This window comes from Danio rerio, chromosome 5, assembly GCF_052040795.2.
Source record: "Danio rerio strain M-AB ecotype USA chromosome 5, GRCz13ab, whole genome shotgun sequence".
NCBI classification, from domain to species: domain Eukaryota; kingdom Metazoa; phylum Chordata; class Actinopteri; order Cypriniformes; family Danionidae; genus Danio; species Danio rerio.
Genome location: NC_141025.1, coordinates 4,864,906 through 4,877,500, shown reverse-complemented (window position 1 = coordinate 4,877,500; position 12,595 = coordinate 4,864,906). Strand labels below are relative to the sequence as shown.

At 37.6% G+C, this 12,595-nt stretch overlaps 1 protein-coding gene across 2 annotated transcripts in view; it reads right to left on the bottom strand.

The window, feature by feature from the left end:
* sat1a.1 (spermidine/spermine N1-acetyltransferase 1a, duplicate 1) overlaps positions 1–503 on the bottom strand; it is an 11,256-nt gene extending 10,753 nt beyond the window's left edge. For both annotated transcript variants that reach the window (NM_001030199.1, XM_087252508.1), the window contains 1 exon segment: positions 273–503. In NM_001030199.1, the coding sequence (NP_001025370.1) occupies positions 273–338 (66 nt within the window). In that variant the 5' untranslated portion in view covers positions 339–503.
* Between the last annotated feature and the right edge of the window lie 12,092 nt (positions 504–12,595).

The window sequence follows — 12,595 nt, the reverse complement described above, 5'->3', positions numbered from 1 at the left end:
ACGTATGTATTTTTATATATCACCTTTGGACGACACTTTTAACACAAGTTTAAATTCAATGTAAGGAAAACAAGTGAAAGGAAATATGAATGATATTTTCCAGAGTACTTTCATTAATGAACTCTATTAGGAAATTATCAACATATCAAACATTACATATTCATTATGAAAACTGCATCACAAAACAAAGAAACAAGCATGATCACAGCGTCACATTTGAATAACAAACACATTCATCATCAGTTTTAAGGCTTAAAAGCTGAACTTCATACCTTTATGAGTCGCAGTATGTCAGACACGTCCTTGGGTTCGGCTTTCCGTAATACATAACTGGCCATTTTCTTCTTCTTCTCTTGCTCTTTTTTCCTTTGCTGACTAGTCCTCGGTATGTGAAGTGTAGAATTATTTGTTTCTTCATCCGCTTCTCAGAGGTTCACCCTCAGCTACAGGTCTGAGATCTGCTTTCTGCTCGGACACACATGCAGCAGCTCTGGTTCATTTGTGCTCAGTTTTACCGAGCTGCTTCCTTTTATTGATGCCCAGAAAGGGGCGGAGACTTCAAGCCATGCCCACAAGAACAAACCCCTCCTGTTTGTCAATAATGATGCTATCATTCTGGAAAGATCATCACTGGTTAATGTATACACACACACACACACACTTGCAGATCATGCAATACATAAAGATCTCGATTTCTGATATTTATTTAAAGTTTATCTTTTGATCTGCTTATGTAACTGAACAAATAGTGGACGATATGCTGACTACAAGTGCTCATACAGATATGTAGAGATGTCTAATGGTTGATAACTAGATTATTTCTATAATGCATTTATGCAAAGTAGAATTAAAAGATAGTCAAGCCATATCTTGATTTTAAGTCAGAAAATGACATTTTAAAACAACACCTGTCATGTAGTAACTCCGTAAACATTAGTAGAATTCAGGTCAAAGGCCTCTTTCAGAGAACTAATACTAAAAAAAGCCCAGGTCCAGACCATATTGGTGGTAGGGTGCTACATACGTGTGCGGAACAGCTTTCTGAAATATTATTATTCTGAAATATTAATATTATTACTCTTATGCTACAAAGGGTTCCTGAAATCTGGAAGAAATCTGTTATTGTTCCTATAGCTAAAACCAAGTTTCCCCGGGAGTTAAATGATTTTAGACCTGTTGCTCTTACTTCATTATGTTGGCTTAAGAAAGCCAACATACTGTTATGCTACTCTGTCCTTGAAAACAAACGTATCTCCTCCTAGGCCGTTCATGCCACAAGGCCCAAATGTGGTCAAAATGTGCCTTCTGCATTCAGGATTGTTGCTATATCTCCTCATGCCTGTAAGACTTATTGTTTTTTTAATAAAAAATGTTAAATATTAAATTTTTATAGTTCGGGCATATAAAAAAATTATACAAGCCCCAAATTTGGCCAAAAACTGTTTTTAGATGCGTTGGATTTTGTTGCTATATCTTTAAGGTTTATCAGACTTATAGTTTTCCAATAAATAATTTTAAGCATTATTTTTCTTATAATATGGCAAGCCATTTTTGACTTAAACTGCATATTTTTTACTGATATGGCAAGCCATTTTTGCATGTATCACTTTCACACTTATTAAAGGGTCACGAAACACCAAAACACATTTTTTTGAGCTGTTGACAGTGGTATATGTGTCCCACACTGCTAAAAACACTATTAGGACACCTATATTTCACTAAAAAGTGTAAATTGGTTGTTTTTGCGTTATTTCAAGCAAATTCGTACTTCCTGTTTGAAACGAATTTTTGAAGCTGCGTCACGGTCATGACATAATAGTGTGTATTCCAGCGTGCAGACTGAACGTCTGTGCCAGAGTGTGTCTTATTACGTCTTACAGTGTGCTGCATAATGCATAAGTAAGGCTTGGTTCAAACCAATCAGCGCGCTCTATTGTGCAACTTCATTAATATTCATTATTGTCACCGTGTGTACGCCACAGAGATGCCACGTTGTGTTGGCAAAACAAGCGTGAAGTGTTGCTTTTATAGTTTGCTGCCATTAAGTTTTGTTTTCATTTTCTCTCTGTGAGAGCTCAGCTGGATCACGTGTGGATTAACAGTGTACGCGACGCTCGACAACAATAACTTGCGTGTCTAAGGAGGATTATTGTTTACCTGAGAGCTGTTCTCATCTGCAAACGCTGAGATCCGGATTCGCTTGTAGTCTCCTCTTCATAAAGACGCGGCTCTAGTTGCTGGTGATTGTCCTGTCTCTACAGATTTGGTAAGTGAGCGACCAGTGCTCTTTGTTTATTCAGTTTGTTCGTATCGAATTAAGTTAACTATTGCACTGAGTGCAGAAATGTTAGCACCGCATTTTGTAACCGGAATAACACACGCAGCTTTCTGACGCTACCTGCCGTGTGCATCTAAGTTTCCGGGAAATGCTGAGGTTTTTTTCTCTCATTCGCCGTGCGGTATCAAACGTCGCATGAAAAATACACGCTTAGAGCAGTTCCTCGAATCAAATATCGCGTTTGTCGCGAGGGGCATGAATGAATTCCCTGAATGAAAGAGCCAAACTGCAGTTAAAGTCCAACATTTAATAATTTGGCAAATAATTCGACTACAGATGTCCATGTAGGTTAAACACCATCACTTTCTCATAAGTGAGTATTTTGACTGAAACTCGCGCGTGCCCAAATAGACACTCCCACACCATCCCACTTTAGTTCCTCCGACACTCCCCCCTAAACAGAGCTGGACATGCCCACTTTTCTGACTTTTTCCAAAGTAGAGGTGTGAAAACACCCTGCTGAAACGAAGGGGTTTCATGGCCCTTTAAGCATTGTATTTCAAAAAAATACAGCAAGCCATTTTTACATAATGTTCATTCCCTTAGTGCCTTTATTAATCAGGGGTCGCCACAACGGAATAAACCGCTAACTTATCCAGCATTTGTTTTACACAGCGAATGCCCTTCCAGCCGCAACCCAACACCAGGAATACATAATGTTCAAGTCCAGTTTTTGACACTCATAAAGACTGTCATAGAAACATCGGGGTTGATTAAGATCACTCATATTGCCAAGAAGCTTTGATGTATCATCACTAACCTGTCAAATGTCCCCATAGCAATAAAACAGTATAACCTAGCAACCATTTAAAAATAGCAATATCTCTACATCAGAACATCGTAGGGACCTGGGCATTGGCTTGTTTGACTCATGCTAGCAAATGGGACTTCCGGTGTACTATGCATGGTAACAATGATAATGGAAGCCAAGTGCTAATAACAATTAGCTACATGCTATGAATGATTATCTAAATGCAATAACATATGCTAGAAATGCCTACTAAGTATTAGCATTTGATCAAACATGTACATGAGCATTGCCATTTAGCAACTGCTTAGCAACCACCTAACAATGCCTAATTGTTTTAGCAACTGCCTAGCAACCACTTAGCAACCGCCGCCGTGCTTCCTGCCGACTGCCATTCCCAGTCCTAGTGCAGTCACGTTGGCTTTCTCAAGCCAACATCAAAGTTTATCAACAAACTTTATTTTACATATTATCTATACAAAATGATCAGCACATTTAAAAAGGAAACTTGCAGAAACATCTTAAACAACAATAAACTTATATAATCTGATCACGAAATGGTCAAAAGATAAAAATAAAAGTATTACATATTTATTTGATAATAAAAACATTTAAATAAAACCTGCAGTGAGTACATTTCTGTGACCTGAAATAAAACAATCGCAAACAAAAACCCTTAATAAAAACTTGAAAAAATAAAAATATTAAAAGCCAACACATCTGCAAAGACCTTTAAGTTAAATGAAAATATAAAATATTCAATCCGGTGAAAACTGATCATTTTAATAGTATTATATTTGTCAAGATATACATATCTAAGATGACGCATACTTGTGTTTAATTGATTAAATTATTTATTTAATGCATTCGTGTAAAACTAAAAATAAATCATTTAATTATAAAAAATAGTAATGCCATATCTAGGGCCCTATCACACACCCGGCGCAATGTGGCGCAAGGCGCGACGCAATAGTTGTTTGCTAGTTTCAGCTTGGCGCAAGAGTCGTTTTGACGTTTTGCGCCACGCTGTTTAAATAGCAAATGCATTTGCGCTCATATGTGCGCCCATAGGCGTTCTGGTCTAAAAAGGAGGTGTGTTGAGGCGCACTGCTATTTTGAGGAACTATAATAAATTTTTCAATAGACCAAAACAAACCTGATCTATTGTCCAGTGCAGAGCGCGTTAGTTGTGCGCCTCACTTACACACTGCTTAATACACACAAGATGTAGAGCAATAAGCAAATATCTTTACAAATGAAAAAGAATTAAAATTTTAATTCTATAAACATGACTGCACCCTGATAAAAAAATGTAAATCCTACAAATCATTCGTGCATTACTTGCCGTTTTTACATGTGCAACCTTTAATAAATCAAAGTACATGTGCATAAATTGTGAATGTTTTACCATCAATTTGTCTTCTTTGTATTTTGCCATGATGTGCTCTTGTATTGTAAACATGACTTACAGTTGGACTACAGTTACAGCAAACATACAGAACAAGAGTCTAAAAAAACAGTGGTTAAACATTTCTCTGAATGTATAAAACCTTGTGTTAGTAACATTATTTTTCCTGCTGATGATCTATAGAGTTTCGACATCTATTAAATGAATGTGAAGCCTGGTCAAATGCATGCAACTAATGTAAAACTAGCTCAAGTCCTGTATAGACTATTTTTAAACGCTGTTTTTTTATATGCCACGGGACACAGAGAGGATATTAATGGAAAAGTTTCCAGTGTTTCTGCACCACACCTTTGACCTGAACATGTGACTGACCTTTGCTGCATGAACCAAAACACTCTACCGCAGTAAAATCAGCTCTCTGGAGAGTACTTTTCCACAGACATTGTGCTAGAAATGAAACCGCTCTGTTAGGAGATTAACCCTTAACTGACTGTAGCTTACTGCTAGCAATTGCCTAGTAGTTGCTGTATTTCATACCACAGCAGTATTACTGTAAAACTACATTAGTAATTAGGCTACTGTAAATTTATTACAGTATTTTACTGTTTTTTTTACCATGCTGAATCACAGCACTGCAGTGTTAATTTCAATAAGATCATTACAGTAGTTGCTGTACTTCATACAACAGTAAAATTACTGTAAAACAAGATTAGTAATTAGCAAACTATGAAATTTAACACAGCATTTAACTGCTTTTTTACCATGCTGACGCACAGTATCACACTGTTTTTTTTTTTCAATAAAATCATTACAGTAGTTGCTGTATTTTATACCACAGTAAAATAAAATCACAGTAAAAAATCTAGATTAGTAATTAGTATACTGTAAAATTTATCACATCATTTTACTTTTTTTTTGAGATGCTGAAGTACATTATTGTTAACAGTACTGTACTGTTATTACAGCTGCTTTGACAATATACATAAAGATTTAAAGACAAAGATGTATTACATGTATTTTCAAATAATAATACCGTACTTTAGAGCAATTTTACCTAGCAAAGTGTTTTTACAGTCAGATTGCATTACTGTATTAATATTTACAGTAGCAGATGATTTCTCAAAATGCATGGTAAATCTACAAATGAGGCACAGTTTGAGATTTAATCACAGAATTCATAATACTAAAACAAACGCAACAGATCTGCACAGAATCAGCGGTTGTATAAACAGACCTGTTTAGCTTTATTGTCTGCCTGTTTATACGTTTGCACTTTGGCCTTAACATCTGTCTGGGACGAGGTCAAGAAACATCTTATCTTAGTGTTTAACAGTGTGACACTATTATGGCAGCTGTACATGCTTGCGATAATAAAGGTCTTTCCGTAAAAACAGTCCACTGCTTCCCATTCACATGCACTCATGATGTTTGCTGTTTGTTCAAACTACTTAGTTAAACTGAGCTGAAACAACACAACTCTTTGTTTGTTTTTTTGGGGGGGCAACCTAATTGTTTTAAGCTCAATCTACTTCAATTTGTAAAAAACTAATAAGTTAACTTAATTCCTTCATGTTATCCCACCACAAATCAATTGTATTTTTTCAGTGTGCTTCATTTCAGCTCAGCACAGTTTGAATCAACTGCAAAGGCAGCAGCTCACTTATATCCTTGAGGGCGTACTCACACTATGCCATCCGTACCGTGCCCAGGCCCGTTTCCCGGATCGTTTGTGAAGTGTGAGTGCGCTGAATCGGGCTCAAGCACGGTTCACTTGGCCGGCCCTGGCCCGGTTGGAAGAGGTGTGCCTGAGCGCGGATCACTTGGGCTTTGGCACGGTACGCTTGTTTGTGAGTGCAAAACGCGCCAAAGCCCGAAACTGAAAGCAAGACGTGACTTTTAAACACTGTTACATATGGATTTATTAATCATTCTTACTGTTCAGTGAACGCAAACTGCCGTAGATTATCAAAGACGCGAACTCCTCACTGCACGACAGCTGCGCGCCTTCAGCAGACCTCCTCATTCCTGCAGCACGAGGGCTTTATAATTGTTTATGAGCGCCAAAAGTGGTGGATCTGTTCGGCGAAATATCTGACTGCGTGTCACCGCATCCCTAAGGACTGTTTGGCGAAATATTTGACGGCATATCAAACGACTGAAACTATATAACTAGAGAAATCTCCACTGTGCTGCAGAGTGAGTGAGAGCACTTCTCACTGAACAGCGCAGCAGCGATGACGTAAGCATGCCGAAGCCCTTTGTGGTGTGAGCGCGGGCCGTCGGGGGAGACGGGAGGGGGGACAAGCGTGCTTTGGCCCGGTTCGAGGCAACTGTACCTAGTGTGAGTACGGCCTGAAATACTCAGTGAGGTCTGGTATTTACTGGGGTCTGGAGGTTTTACTGGGGGTTATTACAATACTTATGAACTTTTATGACTTAAAGAAAATGTATACTGTTCGTAATCAATGTCAATGAAGTTACCATATACAATTGAGGGCAAAGCTATTGGCCCCCTGTGCAATATTTATTCTTCTATTTCCCAAATGATGTTAAACAGATTCAGGATTTTTTCACAGTATTTCCCATCATATTTGTTTCTTCTGGAGAAAGTCTTATTTGTTTTATTTCGGCTAGAATAAAAGCTGTTTTTTTTTTTTTTAAACACCATTTTAAGGTCAATATTATTAGCCCCTTTAAGCAATATTTGTTTTGGATTGTCTCCATAACAAACCACTGTTATACAATGACTTGCCTAATCACCCTAATTAACCTAGTTAAGCCTTTAAACGTCACTGTAAGCTGAACACTCGTATCTTGAAGAATATCTAGTCTAATATTATGTGCTGTCATCATGGCAAAGATAAAATAAATCAGTTATTAGAGATGAGTTATTCAAACTATCATCTTTAGAGATGTGTATCTCTCTGTTAAACAGAAATTGGGGAAATACTAATAAGTAATTGAAATTTAACAGGAGGATGAACAATTCTGAGTTCAACTGCATCTTCAAATGCAGAAATTCTGCATCCACGTCGCCCTCTAGTGTCACAATCATCAAGCTGATAGATTTACTTATAATTTCAGCGTTTTCAAAATTTTCACCAATAAATGATTATGTTTAATGATTTAAGTTAGAAACTTACAGAACTTGTATTGTAGGGACAGAAGTTCAAATATCATTAGATTTCAGACATCATTCATATAACAATTAATTCACTTAACAAAACATTCATTCATTTTCCTTTGGCTTAGTCCCTTATTCATCAGGGGTCGCCACAGCGGAATGAACTTCCAACTATTCCAGCTTACGTTTTACACAGCGGATGCCCTTCCAGCCACAACCCAGTACTGGGAAACATCTATACACACTCATTCATACTTACACACTAAGTTCATCAATTCCCCTATAGCGGATGTGTTTGGACTTTGGGGGAAACCGGCGCACCCGGAGAAAACCCACACCAACATGAGGAGAACATGCAAACTCCACACAGAAATGCCAACTGACCCTATCTTTTGAATATCTACATAGTTTTTTTATTAATTTTCAAGGTTTTTAAACTATTTAATTTGAGTTAATAATTTAACATTAAAAAAGTGTTTTTATGGTATGAGTCTTAGTTAAGTACACTACTTTTTATTATATTTTTGTTTTGTATTTTGACATTTTATTTTTATTTAAGTTGAGTTTTTATGGTTTGTCTTTTTATGTTTTATGGATCTTTTAAATATATACATGTATATATTTAAATATATATACATGAATATAAAAAAATAAATAAATAAATAAATATATATATATATATATATATATATATATATATATATATATATATATATATATATATATATATATATAGTTTATCCTAAAGATCTGAGTGATCTGTTGGGTTTGTATTCAGTCATCAAATCTGTAATGTATATATATATATATATATATATTTATACATATATTTATATATATATAAACTAGAAATTCCATGAGTTCAGTCAGAGCAGGGTGAATCAGCCCTCAGCTACTAACAGCGCCCCCCACTGCTGGAATCAGCTTCCAGAAATGATCAGATGTGCTCCAACATTAGGCACATTCACACAAAGACTATAGAATGCACAAGACAAGTCACTCGTATATTTTTGAATGGGGAAACATAGGAGCCAATCAGCGATCGCTATATGGCGAATAAAGCCCGCCTTCTAGTACAGGAGCCAATCAGACATCGATATAGAATGACAACTCTCCGGGGGAGGGACCAGATGTGAGTTTCTGCAGATTTCGTGCGATACAAACATTTAAAAATGACACTAAATAGACAGTTGTTGTTTAATTTTATTGGTTATTTATAATATGGAATGTAATCGTAAGCTTGGCAAGCAGTTTTGGAGAATCTGATGATTCCCCATTCAAACAGAATGCCCGAGCTGCCCGAGAGGCAGAAAGATGGCCACCGAGTGAAATGGCTTGCCTTAAAGAGACTTTGGTTCACATCAAGACTGAAAACGCATCTGTTTAGCTGTGCCTTTACTGAATGAGCACTGAGCTACTGTCGGGGTTCTGCCACTCTGGTCTTGGAAATTCTTGTTTTGGTGGCAGAGCTCTGACACTAGCTGTGTCTGGTCCTGTTTCTGTCATTGTGTGCGCGCGCCGTCGTGGGTGTACGCGGAGTGTGCGCGCTTCCGCTTGATGCGGTCGTGTGGGCTTTGCGTGCCTCAGACGCGTGCGCTCTTGTACTCGTGTTTGTGTTTTCGTCTGTCCGCAGTGTGGTGTTTCATTCCCAGCGTCTCAGTCTAGTTGGTTTCGGTTTTGGTCGGCGCTGAGACGAAGCATGCAAGCTGCGTGTGTGAGCGCACGGTGAGTGTTTTCAGTCATCGTGTGCTCGTGCCTTTCGTCTGTTGTCAAAGCACGTGGCTATGTGTTCACATTGTGGTCATGTGCTTTTGTCGTGTGCTTCAGTGTTGGGCTCGTGTTGTCATGAACATGCGGTTAATGAGTTCTCTCATTGGCTGCATGTTCTTGTCCTGTTTTATGTGAGCGTATGGCTTGTGATGTCTCTCTGTGTCATGCGCTCTCCCGTCTATTGTCTAGTCCCACCCTCCTTGTTAACTCATTATTAGTTTGTCATGTTCACCTGTGTGTCAATTTACTTTTGCTTTATAATCCCCTCATGTTTTCAGTCCTGTGCCAGTTCGTCGTCGATCTTTACCTGTTCTGGGGTCCGTTCTTCGTACGTGGATTACTCAGTTAGCTGAATTTGGATATTGATGATTTGACACGATCCAGGATCGTTTCGTTCTTCAGAGCTGATCCGAGAGTTGTTGTCATAGCAACAGTTCTGCTAGGTCAAACCTGATCGGGAGCAGGTTCAATTCATATAAACAGGATTAGATCGGGTCAGTTCAAGCAAAGATAATACAGAAAGTATGTTCCGAATTCTGATATTTTCTTACAGTAGTAGTATATACACTTGGGGAAATGGTACATATTTTTTAACTATATATATAAAGTTATAGTTATTAATAAAAAAAATAAAGTTATACATATTAATAAAACTTATGCAATTTGCACCCTCGAAATGAAAGTACAAAGACTGCCACCTGAGGCCTCATGTATCAACGCTGCGTACGCACAAAAACTTTGCGTACGCCAGGTTTCACGCTCAGAATGGCTCACGTTTGGATTTACTAACAATGAACTGAACGTGGGCATGTGCGCAGCTTCACGGCAGCTTTCTGGCAGGCGTACGCACATTTTTTGTGTGTGTCTGTTTTATTTCCATTGGCGACTCCTAGAGGCAGTTGTGATAAATTCTTTTCTACAAAGTGTCTGAGCCGTGCAATGGCAGCTGTATGAGACGGGTTCATCTAGCAGGTATATAAGGTTTCCATACCATACAGTTGACCAGCTAAACATTAAAGCACAATCTGCAGCGGTCGCCTGTTTTCCCAATCTAATCTGAGCAATCTACCGCACGCACATTGCTATAAAGACACTATCTGAAGATGAATTTGCATGCGTGAATCAGAAACATTTCCATTCAATAAATGTGCAAATAAATATGATGCACAAACTTATTGATGATTCCTACTTGTCTTCCTTGTGATAAATAGTGGGCAAAATCTGATATGTAGCGGGGGAAAAAAGAAGAAAGAGTTCATCAGACGCTGGATTCGAACCGAGTTCATGCTCGAAGGTGTCAATACATGATCACACGCGTCTTATGTGGTGCGCCACTGAGACTACTAAGGGTACTGCAACATTTTACAGATATAAACTACACTATTTCCTTTTTTAATCCATTCAGTGCGTTGTTCAGACCCAACTGTGTTAACCGCATCAGCTAAACTTTCCCCACTCTATTTTTTTTCTTTTGTTGTTAATTGGGGAGAACAAACTTGCAAATAACAGCGCTTTTCTCCGGTCTACCTCCGAAAGCAGCACCTCCAATTCACATTCTGTTCAAAGTTTCTCTTTTTGCTTGCTTATGCCTTTGCTTTTTGTTGGGTTTTGCCATTAGCATAGTCATTAGCATATTCATACGGGGGAGGAGGCAGGGAGTGGTTTTGTGCTCGTGCATGTTGCGCTCAGTTTCACGTTCATTCGGATGTACAAAAGAATATGCGTGAGATTCGGCGTACGCAGTGCTTCATACATCTGAACTTTTTCCTGCTTACGCACATTTGCAGCTTTGTGCGTACGCAATGTTTTAGTATGATTTCCATGCAAGTCTTCGTACATGAGGCCCCTGGTGGTGCAAAGAGAAAACTTATTGATATGAACTTTTTAGATCGCTTTAGTACAAATTGTGGATAATAGAAATGCACAATATGTCACTTTTTTTAAAGCAATAATACATTTCAGCAGTCATAAACATGTTTTGACAGTTAATATGCCGGTGATTTGATGCTTAACAAAAGTTGCAGACGCCTTTACCAATATGAAAATGCTTTTGTAAACAACCAGTTATTCTTTACACCGATTAAATAACGGCTACTATAATAAAGAAAATCTTTTCTAAATATGTAACTAAATAAATTAATTTGCATTGAAATACATGATGAATACTCTTGACACATGAAAGTGTAAAGCCTGCAGCTCACAACAAATGTGGAAGGTTATTGCGTGTCATATTTAACAAGTCGTTTACTGCTAATTTGATGTAATTTTGCTCACATGGATAATTGAATATTAATCAGATGATGTCATTACGCTGCTGTGCCGTCAGCCAATCGCTGCATTGCTGATCATGATTTCGAGGATCGATAGATCTGTCCTTCACAACACACCCATCGATCTCAGATCAGTTAATCCAGACATTCTAATCTGATTCGCGAACTTGTTTGAAGAACCAAATTAGCGAGAGATCAGTTATCGATATTAAAAGATCCAGGATCTGCCAAATAATCTTAGATCATTTAAGCGAGGTACGAAGAACGGACCCCTGCTGTATCCAGCCCTGCCTTGTCGTGCCTGCCCAGTCAAGTTTGTTTGTTTATTTATTTTATTAGTGTTTTCCCCCTCGGGGTTGTTTATTTTTGCCTTTTATTTTATTTTATTATAAATAAATACTACTTCACTCTGCTCTTGGGTCCTCGCTCCTTTTTCCCCACACCAAACGTGACAGCTACGTCTGACAGATCACACCATTGTCTTTCTTTTCTTTTTCATTCCTTTGTAACCTGTTTTAACACATTTTAATCAGTTTTTAATACTTTATTCTCTGTTATTTTATTTTCTTATACTTTGAATGATCATCAAGTATGACTTGTGCTTTATAAATAAGCTTGCCTTGCCTTAATTGATTTGTTCAATGTACTTTAGTTTTATAACCAAAAAACTAAAAATAAAATGCAAATACCTGTGCAAAAAATAAACAAAATTGGTATTTTTTGATTGATTTGTATTTATTTTCTTAATATCCCTGACACAAATATTTCCAATAACACAATAACGTCTGAATTTTGAATGCAGCCTTCTAGTTGCACACTGTTATCATCATACTCAGTGACTTTCTGAATATAATTTTCTACATCCTCTAAGATTTCCCTATTTTTTTCTCATGCACATGAATGATCAGACAAACTGCAGGAACAAAACAAAAGCAGG